General features: G+C 36.6%; 1 protein-coding gene across 7 annotated transcripts in view; it reads right to left on the reverse strand.

Annotated features, from left to right (window-relative positions):
• The window catches only part of PHKB (phosphorylase kinase regulatory subunit beta), a 193905-nt gene that overhangs the window by 3134 nt on the left and 167783 nt on the right, over nucleotides 1–22988 (reverse strand). For all 7 annotated transcript variants that reach the window (XM_079906270.1, XM_079906276.1, XM_079906271.1 and 4 more), the window contains 3 exons: nucleotides 10887–11021; nucleotides 4607–4736; nucleotides 432–539 (listed from right to left, as the gene is read on the reverse strand). In XM_079906270.1, coding sequence (XP_079762396.1) covers nucleotides 432–539; nucleotides 4607–4736; nucleotides 10887–11021 — 373 coding nt within the window. The remainder of the gene's footprint in view (nucleotides 1–431; nucleotides 540–4606; nucleotides 4737–10886; nucleotides 11022–22988) is intronic.

Below are 22988 nucleotides of genomic sequence, written 5' to 3' on the forward strand. Positions count from 1 at the left end.
TCAAAATAATAGGGGCAATCTATTGTTAGTGGATATAGAGACATTTTGGGCTTTCTTTTCTATAATTTTCTGAACTATTGAAATTTTCTACAATAGTCATGAGTTATTTCTGTAAACAGAAAAAAAAAAAAGACAAATAGAAAAAGGTCACTTCCTCTTTTTCATGGTACTGTTGATGCACTTACTGTGGGGGTGAGTGTATAGCTGAGAAAGTTGGGCAGTTAGCCTTTCCACCCTGATGGATTTAAGATGTTTGAATTGTTCAAGTGCTTTGACTTGGGTCAAGGATGGCCATCTCCTCCAGGACTCAACTGGAGATTTGGGTTAGGTGAGGAGTAGAATTCCTGGTCTCTTGGGCAGTTTCCTTATACTAGTTTTCAGGGAACAGATAGAAAGCACTTCTTCAGCAATCTACATTTTAAAATACAAACCTCCACAACTATCTGTCTGTATTTTGGCTGGTCAATATTTCCCAACATGTCTTCCACAAGGAGAGAGAAATTCATCTCATACATGGTCATATCTGACAGGGTTGGTTGCTGAAAGAAATAACTCAATATTAATATGCTGCATTGTTATATCCTGGTTCCCACTTAATAGGAAAATTTCATTTTCTAGTCAATAATCTTTTTCAGCTTCTACAAAACCTTAGAGAGCATTTTCAGCTATATGACTGGATTTTATATATGTCAAATTACTGAAGCCAACCAGCTTGTTGTGATAAATTAAACCTCCTGTTTTTAGTAGTTATCTTCACTATTTTAATGTTTTTAGGGAAAAGGGACTATATTAGAAAACCACTTCAATACACAAACGGAAGAGCCAAAAATTGAGACAACAAATAAGAGTACATATTGCTTTCAGAATTAACACAAGAAGTTATGCTTGCTGTCAGACTTCAGCATGTAAGTCACCTGCTATTAAATTAACATCATTTCTGTGGCAGGTCCTTTCTGAGCTGGCAGCATAAAAATGCATACAAATAAGTGAAACAATATTATGTGCAGGAAAAAGCAAAACAAAAAAAGTGTTCTCTACTCTACTCTTGATATTTCATTTAAGACAAGAGTATTGCAAAATCTTCCATTCACATTCCACAAACCAAATGAAAGCAGAAAATAAACTCAAATCTGAACCATATCTGGGCATGGTAGATAATCTTCAAAGGATGGAAGGAAAGGCTCTAAATGTTAGGCTTATATGGTGGAAAGCAGATGGAGTCCCCAGAATTATTACCAGAGATGCAGAGATGATGAGTCATACTTATTTGCTTTTACCTCAGTGATGATTTACAGTGAACTTAATCACAGCCTCGGAACAATATCTATCTACGTACTACTCAAAATGGGACCCAGCAGAAATGTCTCCTTTCAATCAAATGACAGCAGTGTTATTCTGCTTGGTATAATAATGCCTCAGTCCTATATTCAGTATGGTCCATCTATTGTATTCTATATTCAATACAATCCAACATAATGTTAATGTTTACAGGTAGTACCTAATTTGGGGAAAATGAAGCTGGTTGTTCAACAGGGTGCGGGCATACCTTGTTTTATTGTGCTTCACTTTACTGCACTTTGCAGATTGTGTTTTACAAATTGAAGGTTTGTGGCAACCCTGTGTTGTTAATATGACGGTTACCAATTTTTAGCAATAAAGTACTTTTTAATTAAGGTACATGCATTGTTTTTTTAGACATAATGCTATTGCACACTTAGTAGACTACAGTATAGTATAAACATAATTTTTATATTTACTGGTAAACCAGAAAATTTTATGTAATTTGCTTTATTGCAATCGTCTGGAACCAAACCTGCAATATTTGAGATATGCCTGTAATTATAACTGTTTAGATGTCTAGCAATGAGACTAATGGGGTTACAGAAGAAAAGGAAGAACTTTTCATGGGTTCACATCAATTTCCTTTTAATATATCTCATTTGAAAAGTCAACCTAGCTAGTATGCAATACAATAGTTAAACCTAGAGAAGAGACATCAAGGCTGCCTTATTTTCCAATCTCTGAAAGAAGTGGCAACTGTAGCAGAGAAGTTAAGAGAAAAGGCTCAGAAGTCAAATTGCCGGGGAAAGGGGTTGCACTCTGGGTCAGCTACTTCCTAGATGTGTGACCTTGGAAAAACTACTTATCTGTGCTTTAGTTTCCTCACCTGTCAAACAGTAACAATAAAGTACCTACCTCAAAAGACTGTTGTGAGAATTAAAGGAGCACTTAGAAAAGTGTCTGGCACATAAAAATACTTAACATGTAGTTGTTGTTAGCAAGGAGAAAATACTAAATGTAAGTGGCCCAGGCAATTAGACAATTAAAAGAATATCTGGTAGGTATTAGCGGGGCTTGGGAAAGAAGCTAACAAAACATCGCCAGAGTCCACCGTACATGGACACAAGGCCTAGCAGAAGAAGCAGGACACGAACAGTAGAGGCCAGTTCCCCACCCACAGGAGACAGAGCTGCTCCATACAATGGTCACAGAGCATCTGGGAAAGGGCTGGAGCACCTATACTGGCGGCCGACAAGAACCACTCAACAGTTTGTTAATAGCATAAAGAATCCTTTTAAAAAGTTCTTATTCATTTTTGAAAATAAATAATAGATTCACAAAGTTCAAATTCTGAAAGGTTAAAAAGGGTTTTCAGTGAAAAGCTGCTCTGTCCCCCCAGACCACAGTTCCTTTTCCCAAAGGCAAAGACTAGAACGCTACCAATTTCTTATGGATCCTTTCAGAAATACCCTATGTACATATAAACAAAATGAGTATGGGTGTGTGTATTTAAGAATATTTTATTTTCACAGATATAGAGATCAAACTAGTAGTTGCCAGTGGGGTGAGGGAAGAGGAGAGGGGCAAGATAGGGGTAAGGGACTACGAGGTACAAACTATGCATAAAATAAATAAGCTGCAAGTATATACTATATAGCAGTGGTCCCAAAACTTTTTGGCACCAGGGACTGGTTTCATGGAAGCCAATTTTTCTACAGAGCAGGATGGGGGTGGGAGGGATGGTTTCGGGATGATGCGAGCGCATTACATTTATTGTAAACTTTATTTCTATTATTATTACATTGTAATATATAATGAAATAATTATACAACTCACCATAATGCAGAATCAGTGGGAGCCCTGAGCTTGTTTTCACTTGCCACTGCCTGTAGGGTTTTGATATGAGTCTGCACGCAACTGATTTATTATGGTCTCTGTGCAGTCAAACCTCTCTGCTAATGATAATCTGTATTTAGAGCCACTCCCCAGCGCTAGCATCACTGCCTCAGCTCCACCTCAGATCATCAGGCATTAGATTCTCATAAGGGGCACGCAACCTAGATCCCTCGCATGCGCAGTTCACAGCAGGGTTTGCGCTCCTATGAGAATCTAATGCTGCCACTGATCTGACAAGAGGTGCAGCTCAGGATGTAATGTGAGTGATGGGGAGTGGCTGTAAATACAGATGAAGCTTCACTTGCTCACTCGCCCACCACTCACCTCCTGCTGTGCAGCCCACTTCCTAACAGGCCATGGACCAGTACTGGTCTGTGGCCCAGGGGTTGGGGACCCCTGCTATACAGCACAGGGAATACAGCCTATATTTTATAATAACATTAAATAGAGTATAATTTATAAAAATACTGAATCACTATGTTGTACACCTGAAACTAATATTGTAAATCAAGTATACTTCAATTAAAAAAAGAATACTTTGTATAAAGACTTTCATCAAGAATAATTTGTTTGATGTTTCAACACTATAAACAGATACAGTACTCCATTTCTTGAAGGCCTAATTATTCCCTGACACCTAAATCATTGTGCATAAGCACAATGATTTAGGTGTCAGGATTAAATAAAATAATTAAATCAAAGAGGCAGGACAGTTTATATAACTTGGGAAACCATCTAAAGGAGGGAACACTAATTCATTCGGACCAATGGTAAGTTACATCTCAATTAAATGATTGTCTAATGACCTAAAAAGTTACTGTACTTTTCACATTCAGTACAGTTCTTAACTAGTAATTTCCTTATCCACAGCATTACTAAGTCACCTTGTTTCTTAAGACTGATTTTGTTCTGTCTTTTGAATGTATGTTTTCCTGTTTGTGAGGTCCCCCAGCACTGGCCCATTACAGTTGGTGGTGAAGGAATACCACCACTCAGTAATGTCAATATAAGAAACCCTAAATTCACTAATAAGCAAACAAAGGAAGGATAGATTGCTTGGCAAAAGGTTTGACCATACGGTGTCTTTAAACTGAGAACTTCCTTGAAACATCTGAAATATGATAAAACAAAATTTTTTTTTTATTGAATACAACTTTCAAGCAAAATATCCATTTGTAAAACAAGGCTTTTTTATAGAGGAACACTAAAATTGAAAAATAAAAGGAACTCAGATTGGGAAAAAATATTTCCAATCCAATTGACCAGACTTATTTTCTCCCTTCAGGTATCTGGATACCCCTACTTTAAATACTCTTAGAAAATGGAATAAGTAGAAAAGTTATTTTCAAAGCAGAGAAGGAAAGAACTCTCTGCTCCTTGAGGTCCCTTTAGAAGTCCCTTTACTGACACAAACAGAGTGGGGCTGTACCTGGGGCAAATGCCTTCCAGCTACAATGATTCCATTGGGTGTGCGCTCCAGGATCTGCCACACTCGGTCATAGAACCCAGGGGGAGTTCTATTCAAAGACCCATCGATCTGACGCCTGTTCAGCCAACATCTGTAGACCAAAAGAAAATGCCTCAGTGTTGAAAAACAAGCTTGTTCTGGCAGAAAGCAGGGCTTTTATATGGATTAACTGTTCCAATAGAGTGAGCAAGAAAAGCCAAATTCCATCAATGATGCTTATCTACCATGTGTTACAGAGGTTGCTAAATATTTCAAAGTGAAAACAGAGCTTGCAGGAAAGGAAAAAACTCCCAAGATTTAAAGAAATTTAACAAGCAAAATGTTATTCTCTAGTAAGTTACTTACAACTCACTATGTGATTAAATGACTTTCTAACATGTAAAGCAGCTCAATGTAAAAACACAGCAGCAGTCATTTTCAAAATTAGTTCATGTGGTCCTCACATACAATAAAATGTAAGCTCCATGAAGACATGGGCATTGTATTGATATATATAGCTTGATCATTCCTATACACTTCTCCAAGAAAGGTGCTTAATAAACACCTGATAAGTGGGTGAATGCTCAAAAAAGCATGATGTATCTAATGAAATTACCTTATTTTAAACCTTATGTGTCAATTTAAACCTTATATTTAGTTTTAAACCTTAATTTAAATATGGCCAAAGTACCAGTGCTGAAGAATCAGTTACCAAATTTTACATGGCATAATAATCGACATGTAAGAGTCAAAATTCTAGATCTATTATTTGCATGGATAAAGTATTAAACCTTAAAGATATAATAGTTATTTCAATCACAAACTGCTAAAGATGCAGAATTTGCATAATCTGAAAAGAACACACAAATGACATAGTAGTATATTCTTACAAAAGCTGAAGATAGTAACAAATATAAACTTTTTATACTTGGTATTAAAACAGGCTGCAGAGTAAAATGTGTCATCAACCACAAGGTGGGAATGTAATGACCAACAGTATTTCTAGGTGTGAAAATAGCTATGCATGATACAGTAAACATAAAAAGACATTTTTGTTCTGGTGAAAGAGGACCAATGAAATTACATCACTACATAAGTGAGGAGGCACTTTTTTGGACATACAGCTTCTTTTGGTAGACCCACACTTGTGTGGCTGGGTTCAGTGCTATGCTAAAGAGAAAAAGCCAAAGGAGTTCCTTCATGATGTTTTATTTTGGATAATGGGTGTGCAAACTGAATATCCTATATTCTGCATTTGATTTTTCCCCTTATTTCCTTTGTTTGGCAACAACAAAAGAGATGTTTTCCGAGTTCTATGAAGTCATGGTTAATACTATAAAAAGGAGATGTTTGCTTAGAACAACATAAAAGGTAGAAATGTGTGAATACTCACAGAGGAGGAATTATTTTAGAAGAACTCTCTTATTTTTACTTTTTTGGCTTCTTATTTTGAAAAAAATTAGACTTACAGAAAAGTAAAAAAAAAAAATTAATGAAGTTCCTCTTTACTCAACTTCCTCTACTTCTGTCATCTTACATGACCAATAGCACAACTATTCAAAACCAGGAAATAAACTACTAATCTATGGGCCTTATTCAAATTTTGCCAATTTCACCACAAATATCCTTGTTTTGCGCCTGGATCCCATCCAGGACCCCACACTGCATTTAGTTTCCAGGTCTCCTTAGGCTCCTCTATTCTGTGACAGTTCCTCAATCTTCATCTTTCACGACTTAGACATTTTAGAAATGTCAGTTATTTTGTAGAATGTACCTCAATTTAGGTTCGTCTGACGTTTTCTCATGATAAGACTTAGGTTATGCATTTTTCACAGGAATACCCAGAAATAGTTGTACCCTTCTCAGCACATCATATCAGGGGGTATGTGATGTTGATGTATCTTATTAATGGTGATGTTAACCTTGATCATTTAGTTAAGGTGGAGTCGCTGGGTTTCTGCACTGTCAAGTTACAATTTATCCTTTTACAATTAAAAAGTATCTTGAATGGAAATACTTTGAAATTATGCAAATTTTCCATTTCTCATCATACTTCTACCCACTAAATTTAGTGGTTCTTGCCTGCAATAGTTATTACTCTTGTATTTGCCTAATGGTGATTTTTTTATTTCCATCATTCCATCTATACTTATTAATTGGAATTCCATTGTAATACAAGTCCCTTCTCTCCCATTTATCTACTTGTATCAGCATGGACTCATGGATATTTATTCTACCAGATGTAATCCAATAGTATCATTATTTATTTTCTTGCTCAAATTGTTCCAGCTTTGGCCATTGAGTCTTCTTCACATTGTCTCCAGCATCCTTCTAACACACCTCTATAATTTTTTGGAGCATTTTCTTACTTTCTGGTACCACAAGATGCTCCAGGTTCATCTTGTACTTTTCTTGCCCCAGCCCTGGAATCAACCATTTCTCCAAGGAACTCTGGTTCCTTTATTAGAAAGTGGTATTTGGAAATCAATATCTGGGCACTAGGTTTGCTCATTGCTATTGGGGTTTCATTGCTTCTAGGTTCTTTCAGTGGACAATTAGAAAAGATATGGATGTATGCTCGCATATACACATCCACATTTATTGCTGTATCTATTTCTGTATCTATACATCTGTGTAAAAATCATGAATTCATACTGATACTCCCAATTCCAGCCCAAAACCACAGGGTATATTCTAGCCACTCCTCTTTCCTTATTTGTAACTACATTTTCCAACAGTGAAAAAAAATCTGGCTCAAATTAGCCACATTTACTTATTTATTTAGTATCAGTGTGTGTATGTATACATACCATATATATAACACTATGTGTGTATGTGTGTGTGTGTATATATATATATATATATATATATATATATATATAAATAAATATATATAAATTCCAGAATTGCTAATTCCTACTTCTGTGAGAAAAAAATTTATTATACAGAGTACAGGATTTGTGCGCAGTTCTTTTTTGTTCAGCTTTACAGTGTCTAGTCAATGTTTTCCAAAGGTACTTTGGTTAATTCTTGTCATCCCCTCCCCCTTCAGTGTGGTAATATTATTCATTTGTAATATGGTTAGGGTCAGTTGTTACTGTTTGTATTCTATTTTGGGTACCTTGCACACATGGATTAATTTTAATTAATTATTTATATTTGGGGAATATAAAACATTACCATAGTTTGAGTCAGAGCTATTCAAATGGTATACTCAAATGGAAGGTATATTCAAATGGAAGTATTGCTCAACCCTCAACCCTACTGCACTGTACCTATTTTCTTCATTCTTCCCACCCTGTTCCTCCCCACTCCCTGAAGGTAACCAATTTCATTAGTTTCTGATTTATCCTTCCTGTATTTCTTCTGTAAAAGTAAGCAGATATCCCCTTCTTTCTTACATGAAGAGTAGCGTACGATACATACTCTTTTGTACTTTGCTGGGTTTTAAAAAAATTTTTATTTTATTTATTTTACTTATTTATTTTGGTTGCTCCTGGTCTTAGTTGTGGCAGGCGGATTCCTTAGTTGCAGCTCACAGCCTCCTTAGTTGCGGTTCAGCAGCTCCTTAGCTGCAGCACGTATGTTCCTTAGTTGTGGCACATGTGCTCCTTAGTTGCGGCTGGCGGGCTCTCTAGCTGCAGTTCATGGGCTTCTTAGTCGTGGCATGCGAACTCCCAGCCACAGCATGCATGTGGGATCCAGTTCCCTGACCAGGGATCGAACCCGCATTTCCCCACACTGGAAGGCAGATTCTCAACCACTGCGCCACCAGGGAAGTCCTCTGGTTTCTCTTCAGAGTGTGTAAATCTTTTGCCTTTTACTTTGCTGTTTTTATGTAATGATATAGCCTAGAAATTATTCTATATCAGTTCATAGAGACCACACTCATTCTTTTTTCACAACTTCATAGTACTCCACTGTGTGGACATACCAGTTTATTCAAATAATCCCTCATGCATGGGGACTAAGGTCATAGGCATTCCAAAATTTGCAATTATAAACAATGATGCAATGAACAACCTTGTGCATATATATAATATCTATTCATGCTGTTGGAGGCAACCTCCAGGGTGGGTCCCTAAAAGTAAGACTGCTGGGTCAAAGGGTAAGGGCAAATGTAGACTTTTTTTTAGATGTTGTCCAATTCCCATATAGAAGAGTTGTAGTCACCAGATATATATAGGAGTGTCTGTTTCTCCACAGCCTCAGCAAATGTTTGCCATACTGTTTAACTTTGCTAGTCTGATAGATGAGAAATGGTATCTCAATGTGTTTTAATTTACATTTCTCTAATTATGAGTTAGTTTGAACATCTTTCCAAATATTTAAGGTCCATTTTTAAATTTTTTAAATGAATTGATCAATCATATTTTCCCCCATTTTTCTCTTAGGTTTTTGGTTCTTTGTCCCTCAGTTTCTAAGATTCTTGGATATTAGCTCTTTGTAACAAATGTTCTGTTCCAGCTTCTCAGTTGTCTTTTGGCATTGTCTATTTTTTCACCATGAAAAATGTTGCTTTTAATTTTTATATAGTCTTAATAATCTTTTACTGCCCCTGGGTTTGAATCATAGTTAGAAAGTCTTTCCCATACCAAGGTTACAAAGGAATTTACCCATGTTTTCTTTTTTTTTGAATTTATTTTTTTATATTTATTCCATTTTATTTTTTTGGGCTGCGTTGAGTCTTTGTTGCTATGCACAGGCTTTCTCTAGTTGCAGTGAGCTGGGGCTACTCTCTGTTGTGGTGTGCGGGCTTCTCATTGCAGTGGCTTCTCTTGTTGCGGAGCACAGGCTCTAGGCATGTGGGCTTCAGTAGTTGCAGCACACATGCTCAATAGTTGTGGCTTGCAGGCTCTAGAGTGCAGGCTCAGTAGTTGTGGCACAGGGGCTTAGTTGTTCTGTGGCATGAGGGATCTTCCTGGACCAGGGCTTGAACCTGTGTCTCCTGCATTGGGAGATGGATTCTTAACCACTGTGCCACCAGGGAAGTCCCAACCCATGTCTTCTTTTAGCACTAGTATGGTTTCATTTTTTTTTTTTAACGTTTAGATCACTAATCTGTTTGGAGTTTATTCTCAAGTACAGTATAAAGTATGAATTTTATTTTATCTTTTCCAAATGGCTATCCAGTTGTCCCATCACTATTTATTTAAAAAGTCCATCCTTGACCCAATGATTTTGAGATGTCATACATGAAATTTCCATAAGTTCTTGGGGGGTCTATTTCTGGACTTTTTATTCTGTTCAACTGTTCTATTTTTCTGTTCATGTACCAGCATCACGTTATTTTAATTATAAAGACTTTTAAATATTTTTACTGTCTCTCTTACGGCAAGTCTTTGTTTTATGTTTTTCTGGTTATTCTTGCATGTTTGTTTTTCCACAGGAAGTTTAGTATTAACTGGTCTAACTCCATAAAACAGCTTGTTGGAATTTTATTGGAATTTCATTAAACTTGTAAACAGACATCTTTAAAATGTTGAATTTTCCTGTCTAAGAACAAGGATGCTCTTCCATTTGTTCAAATATACTTTTGCAGAAGACTTCTTCTCTAGGTATTTCTAGGCATATAACTATACCTTGGAAAGTACCAGGCACACAGATAGTGCTCAATAAATGCTTGCTTAAATAATTTTATTAAAGCACTTTCTGTAATAAAGATAACTCTTCAATTTAATGCAATCCAAAGTATTTGTTTTGTTTTTATTCTAAGGTTAGCACAAGTTAAGTCTAAGACAAGTTTTACCTGAATAAGTTTACAGTCTACTTAGAGAGACAGAGTTACAGGCAAGATATTTAAGTAACATTACCAAATCCAAACTTTTATGCCAAAATGTTGGGAGGAATTGACCAAAGTGGAATGAAGTGTTACATTCTGCATAGAATAATAAAGATTAAGAAACATTTACAATCTATACCTTTAAAAAAGTATAAAATTCAAATCAACACAAAATCACAACTGAAGACAATTTTTTTTTTTTTTTTTTTTTTTTTTGCGGTACGCGGGCCTCTCACTGTTGGGGCCTCTCCCGTTGCGTAGCACAGGCTCCGGACGCGCAGGCTCAGCGGCCATGGCTCACGGGCCCAGCCGCTCCACGGCATGTGGGATCTTCCCCGACCGGGGCATGAACCCGTGTCCCCTGCATCGGCAGGCGGACTCTCAACCACTGCGCCACCAGGGAAGCCCTGAAGACAATTTTAATTAGTATCTCTAGGTATGCTGCCCATCTACTGGTCTTTGATAAAGGACCCTCATTACCTTCCATTCCTTTGAGGCTGCAGAATATCCAACAGAAGCTGTTTCACTTCAGTAGGTGACAACTGATATAAGTCTCTGGCTGGCTTGTTTCCACCACGGATCTGTAGTTCATACTTCATAGCATGGATGATCCACCTGAAACAAAACAGGGAAAGCATGAATCAATAACTCTTGAAATAAAATCACCTTGTGCTTCTTTTGGCAATGCCCTTAACAGCACTGACCCATCCAAAGAGGAATGAAGAAAAGGCCATTTGAATTTCCTGAACTGCTGATATAATTACTTCCATCAAGATTATGTGACATGATCAGCCTCTTAAAAATGAGCCCTGCTTGTGCATATGTGGATAGGTAGTAAAACATGAAAATAGACAGATACTGGGGCTTCCCTGGTGGCGCAGTGGTTGAGAACCTGCCTGCCAATGCAGGGAACACGGGTTCGAGCCCTGGTCTGGGAAGATCCCACATGCCGCGGAGCAACTGGGCCCGTGGGCCACGGCTACTGAGCCTGCGCGTCTGGAGCCTGTGCTCCACAACAAGAGAGGCCAAGACAGTGAGGGGCCCACGCACCGCGATGAAGAGTGGCCCCCGCTCACCGCAACTAGAGGAAGCCCTCGCACAGAAACGACGATCCAACACAGCCAAAAATAAATAAATAAATTTATAAAAAAAGAAAATAGACAGATACTTAGGTTCTTACCAAATGAGATTGATAAGTAGTGGCTGCCACACTACTATTTTCTTAATACTAGATATATGAAAAAAACAAATAGGATAAAAATAAATCATTTTAAGAAATGCGCTGAGATATGCTATTACATACACATTCCTTTCCCAGGAAGGACAAGTATTTTTTACCTACTTCATTTATTTTGTAGTCATTAATTGCAAGGGACAGAGGAGAAATACCTGCCTTTGAAATACAGGCACACAGTTAGTTATAACTTAATTATACTAGTATATCAGAGAACATACTTTAATCAGTAGATTTCAGAAGAATCTATTCTTTAATAGATATTTAAATGTTGTTCATAAAACACATTTGTATTACAGAAAGAGCTTTAATGTGATTATTTAGGAAAGCATTTATTGAGTACTATTTGTGTGCCTGGTAGTTATGTGCCTAGAAATGCCTAAAATATTTCATTATTTTATGTGTAAATAATTTTATTATTTAACTTGAGAAGCTTTTAGTAAGTATTTTTACAGTTTCATCTCATTTCATTTATTGTATTCTGAGGAAAGAACTCGGATAAACTAGTTATGCAAACCAAAGAAAACTCAGGAAATACTACTATGCCTTAGGGAACCAGAACTCTACAGACCATTAGGAAAAGCTAGGGAATTAGTTTTACACAGCAGATTCCTGTGCTTTATCCTTAAATCCTTTGGTGAACACTGAATAACAAACAGAGACAGAGAACTCCAAAGAACATGTCTTCATTCACCCAGGCTTTGTCTCCCAAAGGGGGTACTGTGTAGCCAGCCCACAGGTAGAAACATCTAGTTACAGCAACAAAGATTTAAAGTGGTGAAGTTACTGTGCCCAAATATTTCAATATCTTTCTCTTATACACTTCTTTGAAAGACTGCCTACAGGTTATTGCAGGTACAGAGATGAAAATGTTAGGTGGAAATAATCAAAAGATTCAAGTCCTTCTTTCTGCCAAGGTTGGTTTGCAAAACGACAGTGATGCATCCTCATGGAATGACTTTACTCTCTCTCAATGGAAAAAATGGTAAGAAAAATGGTAATCGTTTCCAGTTGAGCAGGAAGTAATATCAACCAAGCATATCACCCTGCCCACTGGGCCAGGCCATAAGCCACAAGGCAGTGTGTCTCCTGTGACTGCTCCAATCCCTCTGATAAGGCAACTCTCAGCTCTTTTTCCTATCCTCTTCACTATTCTTTGTTGTTGCCATTTCTGGAAGTTAGGAATTTAACTAGTCTGCCAGTCAAATGCAGACTATGTTGCATGACACTGAGATAGATTATAAAGGCATGAGAGATACACAAGGATAGAACATAATAATTTAAAAAATATCTAACATTACTATTACTACTGATAGTACATGACAAATATTTAATACTTGCTCTTTGGTAAGAACACTAAAGATGACAAGGTATCTACAAACAACAAACTACATGTTCGTGAATTTTCTGATATGTGCAACAACAGAATATGTAACGGAGTTAAGATGCATAATTTGCACTTCTCTAATCAGCTGAAAAGCAAAACTGGACTAAACCTGTATTATTGCCAAAGACTAGAATTTATTTACTTGTTCATCTTCATTATTATGAACTACATTTAATCAAAATGTTACACAAGCATAAAAGTCACAAGGATATAGTTACTAGTTACTCTGGATGTTTTGATGTTAAAGTTGCTTATGAAATTAGTTCTTTTAAAAATTTATTTTATTGGAGTATAATTGCTTTACAATGTTGTGTTCATTTCTCCTGTACAATGATACGTGAATCAGCTATATGTATACCTATATCTCCTCCCTCTTGGGCCTCCCTCCCCCACCCCATCCCACCCATCTAGGTTGTCACAGAGCACCGAGCTGAGCTCCCTGTGCTATACAGCAGGTTCCCACTAGATATCTATTTTACACATGGTAGTGTATTTATGTCAAACCTAATTAGTTGTTACAGCAACATTTCAGTTACAATAAACTGCTCCATGGACTCTCTTTAAAATATAAAAATTCTATTTTTAATTTTATAGGTTGGACAAAATTTTTTTCTATTTATTATTTTATTTCTTTATTTAACATTTAAAATTTACATTTGAGGCAGCTTAGTATAATAGAAGGAACATCAAATTGAAAATCTAAAGACCAGCCTTTTGGTGTCCCCAAACAACTTAATGTCATGAAAAGAAAAATGGGCTAAAGGGGTACTGTTCTAGATTAAAAGTGACTTAAGAGATATAGCAACTAATGCCATGTGTGGGCCTTCTTTGGGACCCTGGTATTTTTAAAACAAAGTCATTTTGGGGACAACTAGAGAAATATGAATAAAAACAGTGTACCAGGTAATATTAAGGAATTATTGCTAACTTTGTTGGGTGTGATAATGGTACTGTGTTTATTAAGAAAATGTCCTTTTTCTTACTTTAGATATATACTTACTAAAATATTGAGGGGTAAACGTCAAAATGTCATTTGGCTGTAAATTTCCTTTATAATTTACAGCCAAAACAAAGTAAAGCAAATATAGTAAATATAAATTACTAACAATTGCTTATACCCATTTAAATAATGGGTATATAGGAATTTACCAAATTATTCTGTTATTACACATTTAAATATTTTCTTAGTGAAAAGAAAAAACAATGAAGACAGACCTGGATACCAATTCTGTCACTTACCAACTGAACCCCATTTCCAAGTTATTTTTCAAATGGGAATACTGTATTACTATTACTTGTTCAGCTCATTTTATGAAATTATTTTGAGGAATAAGTAAGACAATGTTATGTTAAAGCTGTTAAAATGCTTTTGAAATTATAGAGTTCAATTTTTATGTTCAATTGTTATGTTCAAATTATGTTAGCAAACTCCTTTTATTTGACTTCTCAAACTCAGGTTGGAAGAAGTGCCTCATTGATTTCACTTCAGGAGGTGTCCTCTTCTAAAATAAGTAACTAAATTTTTTAAAACACTTACTTTTTAAGGTCCTCCCAAAACTTGAGTTATTAAAAGTAAACATTATCTATCACATTTACCTTTTAAAACCTTCAGTACCATAAACAAAGATAGTTGGAGATCTAAAAATTTCCCCTCTGGCTTCTATTTACAAAATCTCAGCAGTTCTGTGAGCAAATTATAGAAAACATTGTACTCAGCAGCCACCAAAGAAAGAAGATGACTTTTTTTAAAAAATAAATTTATTTATGGCTGTGTTGGGTCTTCGTTGCTGCATGTGGGCTTTCTCTAGTTGAGGCGAGCGAGGGCTACTCTTTGTTGCGGAGCATGGGCTCTAGGCGCACAGGCTTCAGTAGTTGTGGCACGTGGGCTCAGTAGTTGTGGCTGGCGGGCTAGAGCGCAGGCTCAGCAGTTGTGGCACATGGGCTTAGTTGCTTCGCGGCATGTGGGATCTTCCCGGACCAGGGATCAAACTTGTGGCCCCTGCACTGGCAGGCAGATTCTTAACCACAGAGCCACCAAGGAAGTCCCAGAAGGTTCATTTGAGCACAAATGAATCTAACTTATTTGGCAGATTGTTAAAAATACATTAGTCATTCAAAAATATTGGCCAAGTTAATCTGTTTAGCTTGGAATTCTTCAAAAGACTACAACAGAAACAGCCAAATAGCCTTATATATGAACAGACACTTAGAGAAAGTAAATAACCAAGTGAGTCACACAGTTTAGAAAATCAAAGACATTTTAATCCATTTTTAGAACTACTAATACAAAAGAGCATTAATTCCTTTGCATGGGAAAATCTGGCTTCTTACCCTCATTCCTGCTGACAAAGTCACCAAACCTGATTTGACAATTCTAATGTAAAAGCACTTAATGCAAAATGGGGAAAGCAAGCAAGCAAGCAACTGTGGAAGGTCAAAAGAATGAAGGTTATTCTTGGACCAGATCCTTATAAATTCAGTCTGCCTAAAGAACCAGCGACATGCTCTATTTGACAATAAGCAAATGAGAGAGAGGCAGATGCACACTACTGACCAGATCAACCTTCAAATGTAGCATGGTCTGACTTGACAATGAATTCCTCCACAATGCTGGAAAAATGTGAAGAGGTGGCCTAGTATTCCTATACAGTCCTGGGAATAAGTTTATCCTTCTAAAAACTCTCTTAATGTGAGGTTGGTTAGCATGTTGTGTATGTATTGGCATTTTCCTTTCCAACCTGCCCCAATTAAGGAGTGAAATATAAAATAAGGTACATGGAAACCTGACATCACTGGTAAATCAGAACAGCTGACATTTTCTGAAAAAATGTTATAAAGAATAGCACTGATCCACAGCAAGAAACAATTTTTAAAATAATCATTTTGAGGTTATCTCAAGATACTAAGAAGTATTTGCCAATTTTACTGTTAAACACGTGAACAAATAACTGTGCAAACATTTTACTAAGCTATATGACAGGAGATGAAAAGTTGCAAGAAGGGACTGTTCTGCTTGATTCCTATTAATACAAAGAGGGAGACAATTTGATGAGGCAAAGTGAGCTTCCTGTTTGGTAACTGGAGAGAAATCACTCACCCACTCTACCTCTGATCTAATCATAACAGAATAGAGGTAGAACTCCATCAACTCACTTCTTTACCTCGTATCAAATGGCAAAAGCAAAGTACTATGAATGAGTATCAAACCAGGCTAATGAACTCAGAGCTGCAATTATATCCTTTTTCCTTTACTGCACAAGCAATGTTATGGTCTGGTACCTATGACACCAAAGGACTTCTCTTAAGCACTGGATGTGTGATCCACAGATGCAGCTGTGGGCATTAGAAGACAAGACATGCATGGATCATAATGGCTTACAGAGGATGTCCTGGCAGTATGAAAAGCAGGGATGAAAAAGACTTGATAACATATATGCTCAGGGGTTGTCTCCTGAATAATAGACCTAGAACAGAAAGCAGTTGATTGGAGGTCTTTACAGTAATGGGCCTGTCAGGAACTTAATCTATTTCAACATGAAAGCTGGAGCACAAATCAATAATGAGACAGCAAATCAAATCATTATCACACTAGAATACCATTCCTGTGAGCAGGTTAATTTTGTTCACTGGAGTGCCTGATAGCAGTAATGTTGAAGAAATTGCATTGGCAGGATTAACCTTGGGAAAAAGAGAAAAGAAACATGGTGGTATTGGTTTAAAGCAATTGAGGCAGTGGGTGATGTAAATAAATAAAATTTAAAAATCCAAAAACCTCAGAGAGAGAGGTTAAAACAGAGAGATACAAGCATACATAGTGCAGGAGAATTATGTGTAAGATGTACCATGACTCAGACAAATGTTCTTATTTTTTATGTCCATTCAGCCTAATGAATGTTAGCATTTCAGGAGGAATATGGTGTTAAAAGCTGGCTAAACTATCAATCTCTTTAATCATAATCAACATTTGAAAGATAGAAACAACAGTAAAAAGTCAGATATGAATGAGTCTGAAATACTTTAATTAACCTGTAAGGAAATTAAAAAAATGTTTTCTATAAATCCCTTCCCTTCTTTCTTTTAAAATCATGCTACAAACACAAACGGGTGACTTAGAAGAGCAAGAAACTCAACAATTTATAAGAAATTTGACACTCAAGGACTCTATAAATGAATAATTTGCTCTTAAGCAAGGTTTTAAGCAAAACCTTCCAGGGACTAATTCCAGGTAAATTTTGTAAAGAAACATAAATAGAGTATGTGTTTGCTGCTAGCAGTAAATGCAAGGAAGCTGTTCATTTAAGGAGCTGAGGTCTGAGTAAAATTTATTTAAAATAAGTTCCAATAAAAATATATTAAAAAGATACAAAATTATCTTTTTTCTTTTCAGAAGGGCACTATCACAAGCCTCACAGACAGGATAACTGCAGTTCTCTGAGGTTGTTAGATATCCCTTGAGTAGAGACAGGGTTCCAAAACCTTTCTGTTAATATGGTGGAGGAGCACCATGGGCAGGCACAGGAGAATATTTTTTTTAATTTTTATTTAATTAATTTATTTATTTGGCTGTGTTGGGTCTTTGTTGCCACACGTGGGCTTTCTCTAGTAGCAGTGAGTGGGCGCTACTCTTTGTTGTGGTGCGCAGGCTTCTAATTGCGGTGGCTTCTCTTGTGGAGCCTGGGCTCTAGGTGCGCGGGCTTCAGTAGTTGTGGCTCGCAGGCTCTAGAGCGCAGGCTCAGTAGTTGTGGCACACGGGCTCTAGAGCGCAGGCTCAGTAGTTGTGGCACATGGGCTCAGTTGCTCCGCGGCATGTGGGATCCTCCCCGACCAGGGCTCAAACCCATGTACCCTGCATTGGCAGGTGGATTCTTAACCACTGCGCCACCACGGAAGTCCCCACAGTACAATTTTTCAGAGTCTGCCATGTGCTTCATGAGGTCCCACCAGATGATGGTGGGGTAAGACCATGTCAGATGGCAGCAGAGAATCCAAAAGGGATTTTGAGTTTCATTTTATGAAATGCTTGGGATCATTCCACTGGGCCTTGAAGGAGAATCAACTATGGTGGAAAGGGATACCTCGAGGGTGAACATCTCTTGTGGGAGCAGAGGGTCTTTGCAAACCTAGGACTGGAAGACAAGGGTGAGTATGTGTGTGTTTGTTGGAGGGGGTGGGTGGGGCATGGGATCCTCCTCCTTGGGATTTGTAGTCTGCAGAAAGAAAGCCCCAGAGGTACTTGCTCTCCAAATGCCACAAGATAGAGGACCTCAAATTACCAAATGTCACAGCAATGCTGTTTAAGTTTTATCCTTTGCAAAAGACCTTCACATTCCTTACCCAGAACTGCCACAAACCAATGAAGAAGCCAAAGCAGGGACAGCCTCCCTATTTTATATATATGAGAGCTGGAAGAGGGATGGGGAAGCATGAACTCTGGAGTCATTCACCCTAGGTTCAAATCATGGTTCTTAGTATTGTGACCAAGTGCAAGTTACTTAACTTCACTGAATTTTCATAGTATCTTAATATATCTCTTGCACTGTACAAGGGGCTAACCTAGAATTAGTTCCAAATCATCCCTATTTTCTTGGTCTCATGATGAATAAAGGGGGTAAAATCTTATTTTTTATGTTTGTTAATTTGTAACTGTTCAGCCTCCTTGGTGTGTCTTGTACTGTACAATACTAAATAGTACTGATCCTAGATTGGAGGACTGACAAACTAAAGACAAAAACCATCAGGAGACAATGCACATCATAGCTGCTACATGGATACTTGAATGTAAAATGGGTCATAGGCTGAAATCATGTAGAAGGTACCATAAAGGTCATAAGGTTTTAGAAACAAACAGTAAGGCCTGTCTCCCTTAAAAGAGAGCAACACTATACATAAGTGAAAACATGCACAAAGTATTTAAGATTGAAGAACAAGAACTTTGGAGTCAGGCAGTCCTGGGTATAAATCCCAGTTCTTTCACTTACTAATTTAAGTTACCTAAGCTCTCTGAATCTCAAGTTGTTTACTTTAAAATGGGGGTCCTAGTGACTACCTCAAAGTTGTATGGATTAAATCAGATAATATATATGCAGTATTTTTAGCATACTGTCTAGCATATAATAGGTGTGCAATAAATAACATATGGTTATGGAGATGGAGGAGGAAAGGAGGATGAAACCGTTCACCAGAGTAAACTTTTGAGTGCAAAAACAACATGTTACTCACATATGTATCCCCTTAGATCCTTACAGGGAATGCTGATTAGAGAAGTACCATTATAAGGTAATTTGTACCATGCCCTGATATGATTAACTGCACCATTCCATTAATAAGTGGAGAAAGTGCTACATCCTTCTATTCTCTATATGTATGATTAAATTTTCATATAAACAAGGCCCTGTTTAACTTTGTCATTTCCTGAAGGACATGACTTGTACAAACCAAGCACATTTATCAAAATTAAAAGAGTCTTTTATTTCTCTGAGTAGAGAGCCATGCTTTTATTTTTCCTAAATTCCCCATCACTAGCTCAAGGCAAACTACCTGAATCTACTTATAACCTATATATTAAATAATCTGTCAAATTTTATTGAACATCTCTTGTGGGCTAGAACACAATACAGATAGGAAGAGAAGATCTGGTTTCTATCCTGAGCAGACGTAAATTTCTTAAATAAATTACTTCTTATTTAAAAAAAAAAAAAAAAAGACTCTGGGACTTCCCTAGTGGCACAGTGGTTAAGAATCTGCCTGCCAATGCAGGGGACACGGGTTTGATCCCTGGTCTGGGAAGATCCCACATGCCGCAGAGCAACTAGGCCCACGTGCCACAAATACTGAGCCTGCACTCTAGAGCCCGCAAGCCAAGCTACGGAAGCCCGTGCACCTAGAGTCCGTGCACTGCAATGAAGAGTAGCCCCCACTCGCCACAAGTAGAGAAAGCCCGCGCACAGCAACAAAGACCCAACACAGCCAAAAGTAAATTTTAAAAATATAAATAAATTAAAAAAAAATCAGACTCCTTCCCAACTGACAATGTCCCAGTGTTTAGAGCTGACCCTGTGAGTCAAGCATATGGGGGAAATACATATAATAAGTTGGGCAGGGACAATGTTAATACCCACAATGGGAATATAATGCCTCGATTAATTCCAGGATGAGTTTCAGGACAGTGAATAAAGTTTCCCGGCAAATTTCTCCATTAGGAGGCTTTTTTCTATCATTAGATACTAAGTCAGATGCTCTGTCCTGACATTTTTATTTTGGGTGACAGTTTGAGAAAAAAAGAGTATTTTATTTCTCACAGAAGGCACTGAACATATAGAATAGCAGATACAAAACCAGGAAGAAAACTATTTTTAGAATAAACTAAACATACTTCATTCCCATGCAGAGAAAGAAGCTTCAGGTCAGATGGATTCAAGGAAGAAAATTACATTGGATTTTTGAGAGAACATAAATTAGCCTAAAATGCTGAATAAGCAGTAAAGGAAAATCTACTTAGAGGCTGAAAAACACAGCATTGTAAAATCCTGGGGAACAGTTAACTTTTACTTTAAGCCTTTGCTTAAGTCACCGTAAGGATGACTATCACTTAAAGAGTCCCCTGAATAGAACATTTACTACAAATAATATGATTTGGAAGAGTTATAACCTATACTTCTTAGTCAGCCTCAGAGAAATGCCTGAATCTGTGACAACAGAGTACTTTTAATACCTGTATGGATACAAAGAATCACACCTCTTTTCATTTAGAGACAACTCACATGAAAGACCCATTTCTGCATCCTCATATATAGTCAAGAATTAGAGCTGAAAATTTTAGAGCTAACAGAGACCGAAAAATCAGGATATGATTCACAGTTCTTATAATTGATTTGGAATACATCCTAATATTTGAAAGGAATTATTTTAAGGGATGAAAACGAAGGTCAAGTTCTATGCAGAGTGGGTTCATTTCTCAATCAAAAGAAAGAGGAGATAAAGAATGGGAAGCGCACCTGAAATATACTCTAACTAAAATCAGGTAAACAGTTTAAAAACTAATAACCTCAACTAAAAAAATTTAAGTAAAACTGAAAAACATAACTTACAAAGTAGAAATCTCCCAGAGAAAATAATTGACACCGATTTTATGTATATTTTTCCACATATATATTATACATATATATATATATACAGTATTATTGTTCTTTTATAAAAAATAGAACAATATATTTGCAACTTTTTTTTTTACTTAATTTATCTTGGACATTTATAAATATCAGTATATTGACTCTATCTTGTTACTTGTAATGGCTGCACAGCATTTTATTGTATGGCCCACTATTTCAAACAAGCATGAAATGAAGACTGCTGTTAAAGTATGTCTAAATTCCTAGAATGAGAATTGTTGAAACGAGAGGCATTCAGATACTTCCAATAAGCAACTAGTTTTTAATGTAATTTTTTGAAGGAAAAAATGGGTAATCATTTTACATAAAGTGCTTCATACTCACATGCAAAATTAAAACAAAGAAATGAAAGGGAAAATGAAATCAATCCAGCAATAGAAGAAAGGAAAAAAAAAAAAAAAAGAAACAACAAGAAAGCATGGTAACTAAAAAACAAAATATAATGGTAGAAATAAGTCAAAATATAAATGAAATGGCACAAATATCACATATATTTCTATTAAAAGATAATCAGACTGGATTAAAAGTAAATATGGCATGAATGTTAAATATAAAAGACATATCTATACAAAATGAAAAAAGAACATTGAAGGTAAAGGAATGGAAGACAGTATACCAAGCTAATAAAAACAAAAACAGAAAGCAGGCATGGCAGTAATATTAGACACAAATAATTCATTTGTTATATTTCATGCATTGTAATGGGACCATGGTTATGCTTTTAAAAAGTCCTTATGTCTTAGAGATACACACTGAAGTATTTACAGATTAAATGATATGATGGATTTGCTTTAAATCTAGACGGGAGTGTGGGTGAGGTAGGTAGTGGGGGGGTATGAGTGAAATAAGATTGGCCATATGATGATATTGTTGAAGCTGAGTAATAGTATGGGCTTTATTATACTATTTTCTATACTTTTGTAGATGCTTGAAATTAAAAATAATTTTTTAAAAATAATTCAATTACAAAATAAATGACACAAGGAAAGATTCATTGTTAAAACATGGCAACATGGACAAAAACAAAGCTTTAAAATATATAAAGCAAAATGGATAAAAATGCAAGGAGAGATTGACAAATTCATAATCAGGAGAACATTTTACAATTTATCAGCAATCGAAAGTCAAGTAGGACAGAAATAGTAAAGATATTGATGATCTAATTATACAACTAGCAAGCTAAACACTTATTCACACTCACACACATTCACAGGTATTTGCGCCTGACAGGCTACATAGTCTTTTCAAACACTTGATCATCCCCCAAATTGGCCACATATTAGGTTACTCTATATGCTCAAGTATTGTTTTTTGTTGACTTTTTTACAATTAGAACATATTCACATGATACCTGCATTCAATACAATCAAAAATATGTTTAAAAAAATGAAAAGACTCATTTGTACTTTACTCGGTTGTGGCAGGCCTTTTAAACGTATTATTTTGTTTCACCTCACACAAAACAATGAGGCTGGTATGAAAACAGGAGGGAGGTTCAGCCACTGACCTCAGGCCACTGAGATGATGAGTGGCGGTCTGCACTTGCACTCAGTTCCGCTGGATGCCAGAGCCTGGTCACGTGCTTACTGCACTGCCTCACACAGTGCTTGACTAAGAAGATTCAAGATCACCAGAGCCTTACTTTCAACTTCTCCAAACAGAACACTTACAATTTTAATGACTAAAATTTAGATTTTGGTAGAAAATGGATACAGAAGAATATTCTTAAAAGGACCAAGTTTTTATTTGAGTGTGTCCTCCTGACACCTAATTTTACTAAAAAAACCCCACTC

The sequence above is a fragment of the Stenella coeruleoalba genome, assembly GCF_951394435.1.
Source record: "Stenella coeruleoalba genome assembly, chromosome: 20".
In the NCBI taxonomy this organism is placed as follows: Eukaryota; Metazoa; Chordata; class Mammalia; order Artiodactyla; family Delphinidae; genus Stenella; species Stenella coeruleoalba.